Source organism: Marmota flaviventris, chromosome 2, assembly GCF_047511675.1.
Source record: "Marmota flaviventris isolate mMarFla1 chromosome 2, mMarFla1.hap1, whole genome shotgun sequence".
NCBI lineage: Eukaryota > Metazoa > Chordata > Mammalia > Rodentia > Sciuridae > Marmota > Marmota flaviventris.
In genome coordinates, this window is record NC_092499.1 from 12,672,996 (window position 1) to 12,690,219 (window position 17,224).

At 56.7% G+C, this 17,224-nt stretch overlaps 1 protein-coding gene and 1 non-coding gene across 6 annotated transcripts in view; one reads left to right on the plus strand and one right to left on the minus strand.

Annotated features, from left to right (window-relative positions):
• Itpk1 (inositol-tetrakisphosphate 1-kinase) overlaps positions 1-17,224 on the plus strand; it is a 131,045-nt gene that overhangs the window by 60,737 nt on the left and 53,084 nt on the right. For all 5 annotated transcript variants that reach the window (XM_071607585.1, XM_071607589.1, XM_071607586.1 and 2 more), the window contains one exon: positions 10,691-10,816. In XM_071607585.1, the coding sequence (XP_071463686.1) occupies positions 10,691-10,816 (126 nt within the window). The remainder of the gene's footprint in view (positions 1-10,690; positions 10,817-17,224) is intronic.
• Trnaa-cgc (transfer RNA alanine (anticodon CGC)) lies at positions 15,600-15,677 on the minus strand. The gene has a single exon. It is a non-coding gene; the product is annotated as a tRNA-Ala (tRNA).

Here is a 17,224-nt window from a genome sequence, read left to right on the forward strand (position 1 = left end):
TCCCTGGTAAGCCCAAAAATATCAATCCCGGGCCTGTTGCCAGGGCGGGCGGAGAGGGAGATTTGGGATATGAAGTGGGGATGCAGATGGGAGTGGCAGCTTTCTCAGATCATCAGTTCTTGGAACCAGACCACAGGCCTTGGCATGACCTGGGACCCTTGTGTTAAAGCCTAGACCCAGGCCGCAGAGGAGGAGGGTGGTGGCCCATGTCACACTGTGGGTCAGTGCCAGGTCCCACGCTTGTGCTGTCTTTCAGAGCATCATGGTTTTTGAAGTTCTTATTTCAGCCTTGTGTTGCACCAGGTTGTGAAAGAGACAGCTGCCAGGTGTCACACGAGGTGCTGGTGACGTCTCTTCCGAGGGAGCCGAGAAGCCCCTCTGCCCTTCCTAGAGCCCTTGGGGCTTCCTCCCACACTGGGAACATTGGCTTCCAGGCCTGTAGTTCAACTCTCTGCAAAACCTACACCCCTCCCCACGTGCCCTCACCCACCCTGGACTCCATGCTGCTCCCACGCTGGCTTTCCTCCTTGCTCAGAGCAGGCCCCCAGGTCTCTCCAGTTCTTCCTCGCTGGGTCTCAGCCCAGATGTGTCCTTAGAGAGGTCTTGCACTTGTTTGCTGGGACAGCTATGACCAAGTACCATGCACCAGTGGCTTCACAGCTCTGTGGATTTTCTTCAGTTTTGGAGAAGGGGGTTTGAGGTCATAGGGTGGGCAGTGCTGGTTCCTTCTGAGGCTGTGAGGGACACTCTGCTACTGGCCAATCCTGTGGCCGCTGGGGCTCTGCTGGCGTCTTTGACCTGCCTTCTTTGTCCACATGTCATCCTGCTCTCCACCTTTACCTTAGCATGGCTTTGCCCTGTGTGCTGTGTCCAGGTCTCCCCTTTTGACAAGGATGCCAGGCACATGGGTTTAAGGGTCTACCCTCTTCCAGAGTGACCTCATCTCTTCCAGTCACATTTGCAGGAAGTGAATTTCCAAATAGAGTCACACTGTGGGGCAGTGGAGCTTGAGACATCCCATTTTTCATGGAGCACAATTCAAGCCGTGCAGGCCTCCCGTGGCCGGTGCCTGCTCTGCCTCTCAGTGCCTACTCCACTGCTGCGGTGATGTCACTGGCCCCCTGAAGTTACTGTTATGTCCTCATCTGCCATCCCTGTCACCTTCCCTCTAGTGTCACAACACAGTTACTCCCAGAATTCATGCACTGATCCCTGAATAAATAAGCAAACGAGCGAGAATGGCCCCCTGCAGCAGGTGCTGGCTCTGCTGAAGCCCGTCCAGAGCCTTCGTGGACAGCTGAGGGCGCGGTGGTTTCCTTGATTTAAATCCCATGTCCAGGTAGAAGGAGGGTTGTTGTTGCCGTGCACGCACTGTTTCCAGAGTGTGGCAGTAGGCTGGCGCCCTCTGTGTTTTCACACCTGCTGCTCTGCTGAGTGTAAAGATGCCCTTGCCCTTGGTTGCCACCTCTGTCTGGCAGGGAGCACGTGGCTCATGCAGGCTGCTGTGGGTGTCTGCCTGCTGCCTTCTTACCTTCAGGGAAGGGCACTGGATTTCAGGCTGGTCAGTCCTCATGGGGAGCCCCCATGAGAGGTGGGTGAGGAGGGCGGGAAGGGCGGGGGTCGTCTGGAATGGTGGCAACTGCCTCTGAGTCATCTGGCTGGAGCCCAGGGAAACCCACACCTCGCTGCAGCTCACACATTCATCTTTGGGACCGTCAGAGGTGGCAAGGAAGTCCATCCATTGGGACTGTCACTTGCTGCCTCTGTGCCCTCTCCTTGCCCACTCTTAGGTCTGGAAGGGTCCTTGTCTGGTGACTTATCTCATCCTTGTGCTCAGCTCTAGACATACCGAGTGGCAGGGTCTCTCCAGACGTTCATGGTCGTCTTGGGGGTACATGACAGCCCTGGAAGCTATAATGGTGACCAAGTGATTGTGGCTCCTTCCTGTGCCTCTCTTGTGGTCCTTGTCAGAGCCATGGTACCTCTAGTCCCAGGGATGGAGGCCTGCTGGTGTAGTTGAGAACACGGCTGCCTCTGTGGCCACTTCTGCTCTGCGAAGTACATGCCCTAGGCTGGGACTGGGGTAGCTCTAGTGTCCTTGCTTGATCTCTGGCCCAGAAAGTCCTGAACTTCTTTTCCCTGCCGGGCCCAGGATGTCTGTTATTCCTGGGGCCACTTGGGACTTGCAGAATTTGTTGACTGAGTGCTTTTTCCAGTGTCCCTTCCTAAGCCAGTGTGGGGGATCTAGACCTAGGGGCGGATGGGACAGTGCTGTGTTGAGGTTGATCAAGATGATGGCTGTTAGGGAAGGGAGTGGATGAGGATTTGTGATCAGAAAACGTCTGGGCCTGCCCCTTCTTGGTAGTGACCTTTTGTGAGTTACCTTATCACTTTCAACCTTCATATTTGCTTGACAGATGCTTGGGTGGGTAGATAGGTAGTGGATGGTGTGTGTCTGTGCCACCTCAGGAAACTAATTCAGTGCATGTTAACTGACCCCTGGCACTATGCCAGGCCATTAGGAGGAATAGGACATAGTCCTGGCCTTGGTGAGGGCACAGAGGTACAGGCACAGAGAGCTCTTTCTGCAGCTCATGAGGAGCAGGGTTGGCGGGGCTGGGCGGCTTCAGTCCCTCTGGAGTAGGATACTGAGTCAGTCAAGTCGTCTGAGTGGAGTGGCAGCCCTGCCACCACATTAGGCCCCTGAACCTGAAAGGCAGTTTCCATTTGGCATTGGAGGTGGGGTCTCTCCCAAGAACTGTGGCCAGTGTGGTGCTGGAGGGACTGAGTGCAGAGGAGTGGCAGGAAGGTGCTCATGCCCTGTGCAGGGCCCTGGCTGCCCAAGGCCCGCTCTGGGCCGGGGTCCCTGCTGAGGCCCCACTTACCCTCTCTGGTTCAGTGCTGGAGCTGGTGTCATGGCTCCTTGGTACCCATAAGGACATGGGTTCAGTGTAGTCACAAGGACCCAGGCACTGCCCACAACTGCCTGCCCTCTTCCATCGTTCCTGGCTCCAGAAACCAGAATCCTATGGCCACTACTTTGTGAGGGCCCAGGGCAGAGATGCCCTGCCTCACAGGCCATTGTGGGTCTAGTGAAGTAACACACATGGCGTGCCAGAGCTGGGCCTGGCATACAGTGGGCATCTGTGCACCTTAGAGCCCAGGTTCTCTTTCCACATGCCACTCACCTGGCAGTGAAAGGTTTAGGTGCCTTCAAAATAGCACAGCATGGGAAGGCCTCTCTCCTTGTCCCTCGGGCCCCACCTCCCCACCCCAGGGAGGCTGCCACACAGTGCCTTGGGAACACCTTGAGATGCTCTGTGCAGGCCAGGCAGGAGAGAGACACCCTCACACACTGCCTTGGGGCTGCTGCTCCTTAGAGGTCGCTTTCCAGGGTTTTCCACAAGTGATTCAATCTGATCCTCCTTCATGGACTTGATTTATTAATTTTGGTGACTACAAACAATGCCTTGTCTGTCAGCCACCAGCAGGATGGACTGACCCAGGGTCCCAACCCCGGCATGCCCAGCGATCCTTCCATGGGAGTGTTCAGAGATGGCTTCCTGGTTGAATCCTTCTGTCTCTCCAGCTGGGGTTCAGACCCACCCCGCTTCTCCTAGGGCTGTGGGCAGGATTGGATGGGGACCCTGTTGTCGGACCCCAGGCAAACATGCTCCTACCTCTGGCCCTGGCAGATCATGCCTTGGATCACATTGTGGCTGCCTGTCACTATAGGGAGGCATCTGGTCAGCTGTACAGTCAACCCCTTTCTTCCTGAAGAAAGCAGGCTTAGGACCCTGTGTCCTGGAGCACAGGGACCTGGGGCATGGAGGCACCTCCCTTGCTGACGGGTTGCACAGCCTCAGCTTGGTTGTTTTCCCTCCTAGAACCTGCCTTGCCCCTTCTGTAGTAGACACAATGACCCTGCCTCCCGAGGGTATGAAGACCAGGTGAAATACGTGTCTGAGCTGCTCGGTTTAACACTGGAATATGGTAAGGTTGTGGCAGCTCTGGTGGAAAGATTGATTAGGAAGGCCACACAAGGCCAGAGAGACAGAGTGAAGCCAGAGAAAATCCAGCCTCACGTGAAGACTGATGAAATCCCTGTTGGCTGACCTGATGCAGTGGGCTCAGCTTTGTTCATGGGGTGTTGGTTGGTGCCTGATGGTGACTGTAGGAAGGATGGTTTTCACCCTCACTTTGCAGGTGAGGAAATGGGCTTACGGAGGTGAGGGATGCCCAGGTCTGCATAGCTGGATACAGCCTCTGTCCTCTGACCCCAGCACCCCTCTGCTCTGGGAAGGGACTCCTCTGTACCTGGGGAAGCTTAGGAAGAAGGGAGTCTGCTCCGTGGAGAAGGGAGTGCAGAGGGCAGGGGACCCTGCGAACCTCCTCCTGGCACAGATTGATCAGTGGGACCGCCCCACCCACACCCCTGCGTGTGTGTGCACACGGTGCCTCTGATGTTGAGGTGCCGCGGACTCCTCGCCACACTGGCTTGGACCTTCCTGCTCCTTCCCTTTTTTCTTTGCCAGCCTGTGACTTGTGCTTTCCCCTCAGGACAGGAAGAGATGCTTCTGGTGACAGGGAGGGTTTGGTTCCTGTTCGTCTTGGGCCCAAGGGCACCACAGTGAACAGTAACAAAGACAAAGCAGCCCACTTGGCCGAGGTGCTTGGGATCAAGGGACCCATTGGGCAGATTTAGGGGACGGGCTTTGCCGGATGCTGGAGGACAGCCAGGTCCGTGGTGTGGCTGTGTTCAAGGTTTCTGCCTTGTGATCCTCGGGGATCAGACAAGTAATCTTCCCCTTACAGGATAAATCCCCGTTCCTTGTCTCCTCCGAATTCTGAACTGTAACTAAAAAATGAAAGAAAGGAAACAAACCCACCTGGGCCGTTTGCTGTCATTAGTCTTCTCCCTATTTCCTGTCCCTTCCCTATTTATTTTTTCCCAGCAAATGAAAGAAGACAGCATTGGGCTTGAGAACACCTGTCTGGGGGTAGGCTAGACTGGGCAGCTCTGTGTTCACAGATGACCCCACAGTCCTGGTCGCTTAAGCCCTTGAAACACTCCTCACTTGTGCACCAGGGCCCGGGACGGGGAGGCTCTGCTCGTCACAGGCAGCCTGTCTCCAAGGTCACTGGGCCTGGCCAGAGAAGGGGAGAGCCCCACCGGCCTCACACTTGCCATTAAATGTTTTGCCTGGGAAGTGACTTGGGCCACTCTCCCACAGGGTAGTGGCTAGAGCTAGTTGTGGCCGGTTTCCCATGACCCAGTAGGGGCAGTGCCCTCGTACCCAGAGAAGGGCTGCTGTCCCTGTTACCCTACTTTGACATTTTGTGCTTCCTCTCTGGTGCTTCCTGTGGCAAATGCCGTTTCACGTGGTTGTAATACAGGCACATGCCCTTGTCCGCTGAGGCCCTTCGCTGTCATTTAGTGGCTCTTGAATAGCCCCTCATGGTGGCCGGTGAGCCCCTTACTGCACAGCTGTCCCATCTTGGCACAGGTCTTTATTGTGTTTCTTCTTGATGACGTGGCCTCTGAGAAGTTCCCTGGTCCAGAGGCTGTCTCACCTACACGTTCTTCGTAGGCCGACACCCCAGGGATAGGCTCTCTGGGTCAGAGGCGTGGGGTGTTTATCTTTTTAATCTGCTCCTGAGCCTGACTCTGTGGCACTGGGTGCAGACCAGGGCTCTGAGCTCCTGAGAACACAGGGTCAGCCTGTTCTCGCAGAGCCATGCTTGCTGGGTGGCTCTTTGAAATAAAGTTGCTGGAAGTTTCCCAGGATGTTGGAACTACCAGGCATTGTCTTTCGGCCATTTAATTGCCTTGGCCCCTTGTCTTTTGGAGGGGAAATTTTGTCCACTCCTTTGCTGTAAGCTGCTGCTGCTTCCCATTACGTAGTAATTGGGAAACAGATTCTGAGAGACCGGGGACCTAGGTCAGGGAGCATGTTCTCCAGCCTCCCTCCCTGGTCCTGGGCTGAGACTTCTGGGAGGACCAGCTGCATCTTGGTCCAGCCTGCTGGCAGGTCTTGGTGAGCTCCAGCTCTGCACCTTGCTGAGGGACACGTGGGGCTCCTTTGGAATGAGCTGCCTGCTAAGGAAAGCCTTCGTCTCCCTGCCTGGCCACCTTTGCAGCCAAACCCTGCCAGGAGACACACTGCCAGCACTGACTCCGGGGCCTGCTCCCTTTTGGAACCTGTGGGGAGCCCAGACCCGACCTCTCCTGCACAGGGGCCCTGCTGCTGCTTGTGAACCCCAAACCTAATTGGGCAAACCGTCCTGATTCTCAGCTCCTCAGGAGGCTGCAGAGGCGTGGAGAAGACCCACCCTCTCGCCTCTCCAGCCACTGTCTCAGCCTTGGCCAGGCAGCACTTCTGACACAGGGCTTGCCTTGAGGCCACAGTTGGAAGTTCTCTACTCCACAGAGGTGCATGGGGGGAAGGGGGCTGAAGGAAAGCTGGGAACGTGGGAGCCTTGGGAGTGGAGGGTACTTGTTTGGCTTTGGCTGGAGGGACACCTGGGTTTCCATGGTGCTGTGACCCCTGTGCCCTTGGGTGTGTCACTAAACTTTTGTGGCTGAGTGACCTCATCTGTGCTCCAGGTTGTCGATGTTTGTTAGCCAGCCTGTAGCCCAGGATAAGCCCTTTGTAAAGGCTAATTGTCATCATGAACCACAATGGTGAGCTCTGGTGTGGCAGCACTGTGGGGACACTATTGTGAGTCAACCAACGGTTGCAGCATCCAAACTCTGGCCTGTAAGCTCCCACTGATGCCAGGGAGGCTCCTGCTAGCCCGTGAGTGTGAATACAGAGGAGCGGAAACACGATGGCTGGCGTTTCCTGAGTGTGTGGCACTCCTGGGCGAGATCCCGTTACCAGTGGGCATGAGGCCACGAGACGGCAGCAGAGCCTTCAGCCACAGCGAGCCTCCACATGGCCCTGGTGCAGACAGCTGTGAGCATCGGGCGTCCCTGTGTGCGGGTGCAAGGAACAGCCCTGGGTGTGCAAGAGTGTGCGCGTGCCGGGCCTCGAGGCCACCTGCATTACAGATGGGGCCGTGAAGGTTCCGGGTCCTCCTGTCTGTTTCCCACCGTGGCTCTGTTGTGGCTTTGTGAGCCTCCGGGTTCTTTGGGCCTGTTAGACCTTTTCAGGAAGTGCAGCAGGTTCTGTGGTCCTGGGTACCACGTGCTTCGCAATGAAGGACTCCGCAGCCAGAGGCGATGAGCAGCCTGCAGCGGGCGAGAGTCACTGCCTGAGTCCAGTGGCTTGTGATCGCAAGTTATGGTGCCATCCTCCAGGGATGTGCCAAGGGTCCTGGGGACATAGTGAGACAGGAGTTCTTCCTGTTCAGGGTGGAGTGAGTTGAGAAGTATAAAGAAAGATTGGACTTTGCTCTGGGACTCACGGCCGCCCTGTGAGGTATAGGGAGGAGTTGGTGGGGAAACTGAGGCAGCAGGGCTGGGTGGGTCTCCAGGACTGGCTGCCTTGCCTATCCCTAGTTTCAGTCTTGGGGAGGTGGGCATGTGTCAGGGCCTCACTGGCCTAATTACCAGGCTGGGGATGATTAGGTTAATCATTTTAAAAGTCAGAGGTGACTCTTGGGCCACTGGGGTTTGCAGGCTTTGTCCCACCTCCTAGCCCTGCCCCCTCCTTTGAGCCTTGCTGACCTTGTTGCTGAAGGAAACAGTGGCCCCTTGTTCTCCCCAGCACCACACTGACCGGTGTCCAACACGGGCCTCACACTATGGCGTGACTTGGAAACGAGCACCCAGACTTCCTCTGGCCTCAGCGGGGGCCCTTTCATCCAGACACCCTCACTGTGCCGAGAGGGAGAGATCAGACCCCTCCTGCAGAAGAGAACAGGAAGTTCCCGGGAAGCTCCCTTTCCTGAGGGCAGGGTATGGTCAGAAAAGCAGCAGACCACCTGTCCCAGGGTCACTTAGGCCTGGCCCTTCCCACCCCATCTGGGAGATGGGCCTCTGTGTGTCCCCTCCCCTGAGGTACCCCCTTGAGTCCCCTCCTGACCATGTCTCCTTTGCAGAGTCCCCTCCTAAGGGTCCCTCTTCTGCAGCGTCCTCTGCCTCCACTGCCCTCCCCTCAGGTATTCTGGGGGCCTGTCTCCTCTTTCTCAGCTAGTGAGGAGAGACTTGAGGCTCTTGAGGCATTTTTAAGGAAGAGAACCCTGTGGGGTGATCGTTGTATGTGTGATCACTTGAGGGAACATGGTGCAGAAGTCTTTAGAGCCACCAGGGCCCCACTTGCACCCTGCAGGAGGCCTCCCTGCTGGGGAGGGGCTGGGCCCCTGCGTGTCCTGAGCTGTTGTTCTCCTGAAAGGGCTGCACTGGCATAAAAGTGCTTGGAAAATACACAGAGGCAGGTGGCTGGCTTCCAGAACTCCACTGTTTACCTCAGCAGCTCACCAGGAATGCCAAGAGCTCATTTTCCAAACAGCCCGCGGTTGTCAGGTCTACAGGCCTCAGGGTGATGCCAGGGGTATCCCCTCTGCCTGCCTCCTTCCCCAGTCATTGGGGACCCCAGTTCCTGGCAGGCTGACTTGTCTCCCTGTAGTGTGGGGACAGGCCCAGTGTGTGCCAGCATCACCTGAGTGACCCGCTTTTCTATGGCTCTCTGGGTCTGGGAATACTGGCCTCTTGTCCTGGTGCCCGTCACAGTGGAACGTGGCAAAAGCGGGTGGGTATTCCGAGTGCCCCCCCTTCTCTAGCTCATCCCACTGGCTTCTGTACCTTCCTTCAAATTCAGGTGTCCGGGGGAGGAGGGTCAGGGGATTGTGATGTGGGGTCTACACACAGAGCCAGGAAGGCCCTTGCGCTCTCCTTTTTTCCAAGGCAGAGACTGAGACTGGGGGATGACAAGCTGGTGGCCTGGCAGGGACTGTACGCGGCCTTGCTGCCCAGCCTCTCTACTTCCAGCTGCCTGGCTAGATTGGCCATTTTTCCTTCCTGGGCTCTTGGTATCCTGGACTGGGAGGGTCGGAAGGTTGTCCCCTGGCCCTGGCCTTGCTGTGTGGACCAGCGTGTGCCCGAGTCTCAGAAGATGTCTGGCTGGCCCTTCCCTTCCTCACTCAGGAGACTAACAGTTAGTTAGGAGACTAACCCGGTCCTGCGGGTTCGTGGGCCCTCGGCCCCTCCCCACGGGCGGGGGGGTGTCAAGTTCTTATTGGGATGTCTGGGGCGCCCCTATATAGAGGTGAGCCCTCGGCATCCTTCCTGCAGAGTCGAGGACGTCAGGAAAGAGCTGCCCGTTCTGAAGTTAATAGAAGGGTTGCGGAGGGACTGTGTGTGGCCAGGTGGAGGAGGGCTGAGGAGCCGAAAAGGGTGCCTCAGTGGGAACAGGAGTGGTGGAGGACAAGGAGACCAAATTTGTCATAGGAGCCATAGAGACGGTGGCCGTTATGGGAGAGGAGCTGTGACAGCAACCAGGAGTGCATCTGGAGGGTGGCACGTGGGGACAGGAAGGTGAACACCCAACCTCTTTCCTCTCTGCTGTGTTTGCTGGTGCCCTGACCCAGCCAGAGGACCAGGAGCTAGATGGTGGCCTGAGGATAGCTGCTTGGGGCATGGCTGGCACTGGTCAGAGGGCAGTGGTGGGTGGGGAGGGGGATTGAATGCTAGGCACCACTGTGGGTTCCCGTTTGACTCCCAGCAGCACCATCGTTCCCACCCAGATCTAGGTAGGTCTTTAGTCTGTGCCTTGCTCTCCTCACTTGAGAGATCCTTTCCCGGGATGGCTGGAAATAAACTGGAGCAAACACATAAGCCAGGAGCACATACCTGCTTGGAATGACCCTTCCTAGCTGTTATTTGATTCAGCCTCCATCCTGGAGGAAGCTGCACTTGGGGGTGGGGCTTGTGGCCTCCTCTGGCCTCTTTTGAAGCCATTGTGGGGGGTCAGCCAGGTGCAAGGCTGACGCCACTGCCTCCAAGGGACTGTCCTTGCAGGTGGTAGTGGCCATGTGCCGGCAGCAGACAGCTGGCGGGTCAGGAAGCCTAGCGGCACGTGCTTCTGGTCAGGTGGTGCTGGCTGTCAGCTCCTAGCTCTGGCTCCCTTGGGGCCTGATCTTCCCAATCCCTGTCCTCTTAAAAAAACAAACACATTCCCAGTGAGCAGGGTGAGCAACCCGGACTTCCACACAGCCCACACACCTCCGCCAGTCAGGCCAAGCCCAGATCTCGGTATGCAGTGAGTAGCCGCTGGTACTTGAGGCAGCAACTCCTAGATCTGCTGAGACCACCAGCTCTGCTGAGAGTTTTCATAGTTTTGTGGAAGGAATATCCACTTAGATCCAGGGTCGGATCTGCTGTCTGACTTGAGTCATTTTACTGAACCTCTCTGAGCTCTGGTTTCGGTAGGTTGTGGGCTGAAGAGACATGTGCATTAATGCTTTCTCTAGACGGCCACTCCACAGCCTACTTGGGTGTGTGTATTTTCTGCCCCTGGGTGCTATGGGGCTTGGGGACCAGAAGTGCAAACACAGAGGCTGCCCTCAGGAATTAGGAGAGACGAGTTGTGGGGCTGTAGGGGTCTCGTCCTGTCAGTGGGCCCTGAGGAGCTTTGTCCTCTCTGGTATGCTGCAGAGGCTTGTGGGTCCCCTGGCTTGTGCCTGGGGTAGGTAGTAGGGTGCAGTGGCCTCAGGTGCTGAAGTTGCTCTCTGTGTCCCATTACAGCTGAACCTCAGCCGGCCGATCGAGGAGCAGGGCCCCCTGGACGTCATCATCCACAAGCTGACTGATGTCATCCTTGAAGCCGACCAGAATGACAGCCAGTCCCTGGAGCTGGTGCACAGGTTCCAGGTGAGTGAGGCTGGTGCCACCCAGCTGAGGGGCCTGCAGGAGGCAGAGGAAGGCTCAGGAATGGCTGAGTGCTGTCTGAGGGCTGAAGCAGCCATTTGGATGTGTCATCCACAGAAGTGACTGTGGCACTGGCTGAATGTGGTTTCAAAGGCAGGTACTTTCCTACAAGCGAGGCCTTGGTCTTGTTGGGCAGAGTGTGGAGACTGACACCGGGCATAGTTGGCACCCTGCCCCTCCTGCCTGTGTAGACATGGCTAGGCCAGAGTGTGGCTGAGTCCAGGTGTGGCCTCTACACCTCACACAGGCACACTGCCCCGACTTGGCATCCAGAAGGGACCTTTTGCTGTGCTTGGAGCGAGGACACCTCCGCGGGCCTTCGTGCCAAGGCTTGCCTTGGAGGAGAGCCCCCTCTGCTTGTCACGCTGACCCTGTGTGCTCCTGGATGCACACGTCTCAGCTGTCTCAAGAGTCCCCTCGGCTGTTCCCTGCTCCCCACCCATTTCCCTAGTAGCCTCCTTTTTGTGTGGACAGATGTGATTCTTTCCTCTAGAAAATGGCTTAGGGGTCACAAGAAACAAAGTCACATTATCCATGAAAAGCACTGAAACAGTGGGTGTCCTCGGCCTCCCCAGAGAGACGGGTGCCTGAGCTAGCACTTTCCATATGTGATAATTGGAGAGGTGACATCGTTTCTTTCTGTCAGAACAAAGAGGCTCTTGTCACATAATAGCCATCCTGCTGACCAAGTTCTTCTCTCCCACGTGTTCAGGGTCGGTGGCCTCAGCCTCCCTCGCTTCCCATGGCTCCCACCCGCTCCCTTGGCCGCTCCTTGCCGCAGAGCCCACTTCCCACCTGGGAGTGATGGGGACACAGTGGCAGCTGCTCACAGCCTCCCATGTTTTGGGGGTGGCAGGCAAGGTGGGGTTTGTCCCCGTGTTGTGCTCTCCAGGGCCTCTGCTCTTCCAGCAGCTGGATGTCCTTCCGGTATGCTAGACTCCTGTCCTTTCCTAGGGCTGAAGCCATGGGAAAGGTGACTTGTGGAGCCTCAGTTTTCGCATTTGTGAGTTTCTTATTTTTCTTATTTCCACTCCTCCCGTTGGTCAGGAGGCGATATGAAGGGAGGTGTGAAGTCACCGTGCTCAGCCCACCACACGCCCATGAGTTCCTGCTGCACTCTGGGAGCTCTTCCAAGCACTGGGGTGAAGACACGATCCACTGCTTGCCCAGGCCCTGTCCCGTAGCAGGGCTGGGCTGAGATGATGCACTCCTGTGTCCATTTTATCTCTGCAGCCCCTCAGGGCAGGGTTCCCCAGCCCTGCTTTACGGCCCAGGAGACTGAGGCTTGGAAGCATGCACAGTGCACCCATAGGGACTGGGCAGAGCCAGGGTTCAGTCTTGACTTTTTTAGGGACCGGCTGTGTGATCCTGCAATTGTGGCATTTATTCGACCTCTTGACTCCTGGTCTCTGTCACCATCCTGGGTGCAGCCCCAGCTGGTGGCCAGCAAAGTAGGGCTCTTCCTTGTCCCTGAGCTGTCTCCAGGAGGCTTTCAGGTGTCAGTTCTTGTGCTAGTGCTGCCTCAGGCGACATTCTGGGGAGCACAGCTGAGCCTGGCAGCTGCATAAATACCTTTGGGACAGGGATTCCTCCTGAATCCCTCTGAAGGATGATGGTCATGCAGGGACCTCCTGAGCAGCTCCATTTGTAAGGCTGGGCGATGTGTAGTGAGAGCAGTTGTGACAGCAGGAAGCTCACAGAGCAGCCACGGGGCACCAGGCCCTGTTCTAAAGCACTTTGTGCACATTGGCGGGTCTGCTGTCGAGCAGGAGGCTACTCTTATTCCCAATGTGAGCGAGGAATGGGTGGAGGAAGGTTGGGTGGCTTCTCAAGTTAGAAAGTGGTGACTGGGGTCTGAACTGTGTCAGCTGGCTGGACCCCACTCTCCCCCACCTGCCAGACTCCATAGCAGACTCTGGACACACTGCCCGGTCAGTGCCCCCAGCATCAGTTTCCTTGTCATTAGAATGAGGTGCTGGTGGCTCCTCCTTCCTGGGACAGGCAGCAGTGTGTGGGAAAGTGCTGGTATTTGCTGAGAGCCTTCCTGCTGTTGTAGCTGCCATAATGACACCACCGTTACTTTGGTTGGTAACATCTCTCTGTAAGGGCCAGGCCCCCGACTGGCCCCAGGGTCCCTGGCGTCACGGAATAGCTATTCCATCCTCATTGCCCCAGACACCCTGAGCTTTCAGCCCACGGCAGGCGATCGCAAATAGCGGTGAGAGCTGCCTTCTGTGTACCTGCTGTGGGCAGAGAGGGCACATATCGGGGACAGGATGTGCAGCTTAAGGCTACCAGGTACAGTGGGGATCTTGGCTGGGTCTCCAGGTCTGTCCCTTCCAGGGTACACACCCAGTGGTCCTCAGCCAGGATAGTGACCTCATGCAAGCCTTCCAGCCCCAGCATTTCTGGGATGAATTTTCATTCATCGTGGGTTTCAGTGAGAAGTCAGATGTCTGATAAGGCCAAGAAGTTTCCTCCTCTGTGAGAACAGTCCCTTAGGGAAGAGTGTGCTCCCTGTGCTCTCCAGAGGACTCAGAGGGGAGGAGCCAGCAGCAGGTGTGAGAGAGGCTGGCAGCTCCAGGGCCAGGACACAGAGGAGGCTTTTGCTGACCCGTCGTCCCCTGCCACTGACTGACAGAGGCATAGGCTCAGAGCCGGGCCATGTGAACTCAGGGATGACCCTCGACCTTGACCATGCCCTTTGTTTTCAGAGTCTGTTCGAACGTTCTTTCTTGAGACATGAATGAGGAGGTGTTGGTGTGGCTTGTGGAATGGGGGGAGCAGGGAGGCCACAATCAGAGGAATGTGGACTTCAGGAGCAGGAAGCAGACCTGGGGCATGGGCCTGCAAAGCAGCCCCCCTCCCACCCCCCCGCCTGAGCCTGGTTATCAGATACAGGCTGGTGTGCTGCCGTGGATCATTAAAGCTCCTTATTATGGAAACACCCAATCTGTTTTTTTCTTCCAATTTTGATTAGTCTCACGATGGCTTGGCCTGGACAGTCACTGGGATGATTCAGTTGGTTTTCTACTCCAAGGCTCGTGTGAACCAGCAGCCTGGTGCCACCACGGCTCTGCTTGAGATTTGGTTATCACTGTGCAGCGCTGGGCAAAGGCCCCTTGGTGACCCTGCCTATGTGGGCAAGTGGGGCTGGCCAGACCCCAGGGGCCTCCTGGCCTCTCCAGCAGCTTTCTCGGGGAGCAACAGGCACCTCCTGCTCACTGACCTTCCCAGCACTGCCTGCCAGGTGTGGGAGGGCGCCCCTCCTCTTCTGCTGCACTTTCCAGCCCCAGAAGGGTCATTATGCTGACTGCGATCTGCAGGGCCTGGGGATCCTCCTGGGGTTTTCTTGAATGAACCTGGGGAAGGAGGTTGGGTCCAGGTTGAGGCTTCTTGGACCCATCTTACTCAGCTGGAGGGACGTTTGTTGTCCCTGGTGTTCCTGGAGCCCAAGTCTCACACACCCCCCAGGGCTGCTTGCTGATTGCCATTGCTCTGAGTGCCCAGCCAGAGGGAGGCCAGGCCTGCTGGGGATTGTTCTCATAGCCTGAGCCACACACTGGGAAAGCAGCTCTCGTCACATGATCGCACCACTGCATTGAATCCACACTGTCACCCCGTGCTCGCTGATTGATGGGGAGGGGGACAGGGAGGGGAGACAGTTTTGGCTGTTCTGGGTCCTTGGATCTGGCTAGGAAGATGGCATCTGAACCTCGAGATGTTTCACAACTCCCAGAATCTAGTGGGTCTCTGTTGGCTTGCTTGGGGGCTGTGGGGTCAGAGCTATGGGTCCCAGTGGAGGGTTTGGGTTGTCACCACAGAGCAGTGGGAGACCTTGATGGAGTGTCTGCCATGTGGCCCACTCTACCTTGGGCCAGCAACTGAGGGACCATTCCCACCCAGCTGGCTTGAAGGTCAGTATTCACCTGAGGAAGAGGTTGTCACCTGAACCACCTCTGACATGGCTGGTGTCATGCAGTGACAAAATGTTGGCTGTCAGGTGCCATGGGAGGTGGAACTGGGACATCTCAGCCTCAGAGAAAGATCCGTGTCTTGGGGTGACTGCAAGGTCAGCCTTGAGGAGCCTGCTGCCCTGGGTCACAGACCATTCCTCCCAAGGTGGAGACGGCCACACAATCTGCCCATTGTGTACTGAGACCATGCCAGGCCAAGCGGGTGGGGCCTGGAATCACTCTTCCTGCTGCTGGAGTTGTGATCATTTAGTGCCCTAGGCTGGCTGCAGGCACTTTCCCATGCAGAGAGGAAGCCTGGACCCCAGGCAGACCTGCTACCCATTACTCCCCAGGGGCAGGGATGATCTTGGTGCAGCCCAGGTGGTGGGTGGCTGGAGAGGGTGCCCTGAAGCCTGAGCCCAGGCCAGCTTGCTGTGTGTGTGTGTGGACAGTGTTTTGCAGCTCAGAGCATGTTGGGTTTCAGAAATAGAAATGGTTATTAATACATTTCCCGAAGTTGTAGAAAGAACTTCTGTGCACATTTTCTTTAGATTTCTTAGTTTTATTGACATCTTTGGATAATTCTGTGTTGTTAGGGGTTGCCCTCTGCCATCCAGAATGTTTGGTGGCCTGCCTGGCTTCTGTGGATTCTACCCACTAGAGGCTAGTAGTGCGCTTGCCCCATGCCTCTGTTTTGACCACAATGGCTCCAGATGTGCAGATGTTGGCTGGCACCCTGGTTGAGCGCTGCTGTGCTTTTTTTTTTTTTTTGGCCTGCACTGGGGATTGAACCCAGGGCCTTGTGCATGCGAGGCAAGTGCTCTACCAACTGAGCTATATCCCCAGCCCCCTGCTATGCTTCTTGAGGGAGGACTTCAACATCCCTGAGAGCCGGGGTGGCCCGGAGAGTTGCTCCTGTCACAGGCATCCATGCTGGGGCCCCATGCATCAGGCTTCAGCATTGGGATCTCAGCCCATCTTGGGCTTCTTTTCATCCGTAATGCTGGCAGCAGAAAGGGCACCTTGTTTTCCATTTTCCTCCTGGGTTGTGTCGGGACGTGACTTCCTGACTTGTTTCTATGCTGCCTGTGTTGGCTGCATGCTACAATAAAGCCCAGTGTGGTTTCCTTGAACTTCACGTAGTGAGTCACATTGCCACCTCAAGCCAAGAGTACAGCTAGCTGGTAATTACATGCTGCTGCTCTGCTGACCTTGGTCATCTGAGGATGGACAGAGGATGTCCTCTGAGCTCCTAACTGTGCATCTGTGCAAGGTGGGTCTCTGCTCCCTGCTTCAGGCCTCCACACCCCGTGCTCTCAGTCTCCCCATAGATTGGTGAGATCATTCATCAACTATTAGGTCCATTCATTTGTTCATTCAGCAGATCTTAGCTGAGCACTCTACGTGGACATAGCCCCTGACTTTGTTGTATTCACGTGTGAGCACATGCGTGTTGGGGAACAGGGACGAAGCAGACAAAACACCAGTGTACTGAAGAGAAATAACACAGCCTCAGTTACGTGAAGAACTTGGAGGAAAGAAGTCAGGGTTGTGGCAGTGGGAGGTTCTCGACACTGGTCCCCCCTGAGGAGCTGACACTTGAGCTGAGGCCTGAAAAGATGGGACAGAGCCCGTCCTGGTAAGGGGAGACTCGGGCAGGTGGAGGGGGCAGCCTATGGGAGACCCTTTGGAGGGCAAGTTGCAGAGACCCAGGATCTGGAAGACCTGTTGCGGCTGAGCATAGTCCACAGTGGGCTGGAGGGAAGGCAGGGCCCAGATTGACCCTGTACTATGGTATCTGAGGAGTTGTGGGCAGCTCCTTTGGACAAGTGACATCACGCCATGTCCTCTCTCTGATGACCCTGATTGAACCACAAAGTGCCATTTTCTACTTTCTACACTCTGAAGAGGAAGAGGCCTTGGGCCGTGGTGGGGATCGGTGGCAGGCTGCTGCCTCCCAGGGAGCTTGCTGCTGCTGGCTAGGGGTGGGCCACCGAGGGCAGCAGGGTTCCTAGCTGCAGCTCCAGCCACTGCTGGCTGCGGTTCATCTCTCTGTTTCCATCAGCCAGAGCCTGCTGGGACCTGGGAGGTCTGGGTGGCTGTGCGCAGACGTGCGGAGCCTGGCCCTGGGGCCTGAGTGACCCTTGGCTGTCCCAGAGTTCTGCGCACCACTGACTGCACACAATTCCAGTTAGTGACCTCCCCACCCCCACCCCCGCCCCAAGCAGGGAATCCCTGTGGCCTGGCTGTGTGTCTGCTTGTGAACTGGTCCGAGCCCTGGGTGAATAGGGCAGGGGAGCCTGTGACTGCCAGGAGGTCTCTGCTGGGGGACCAGCAGATGTGGGCCGGGGGCAGGGGTTCCCCCTGGCATGGGCTCCCCCTGGCATGGGAGTAT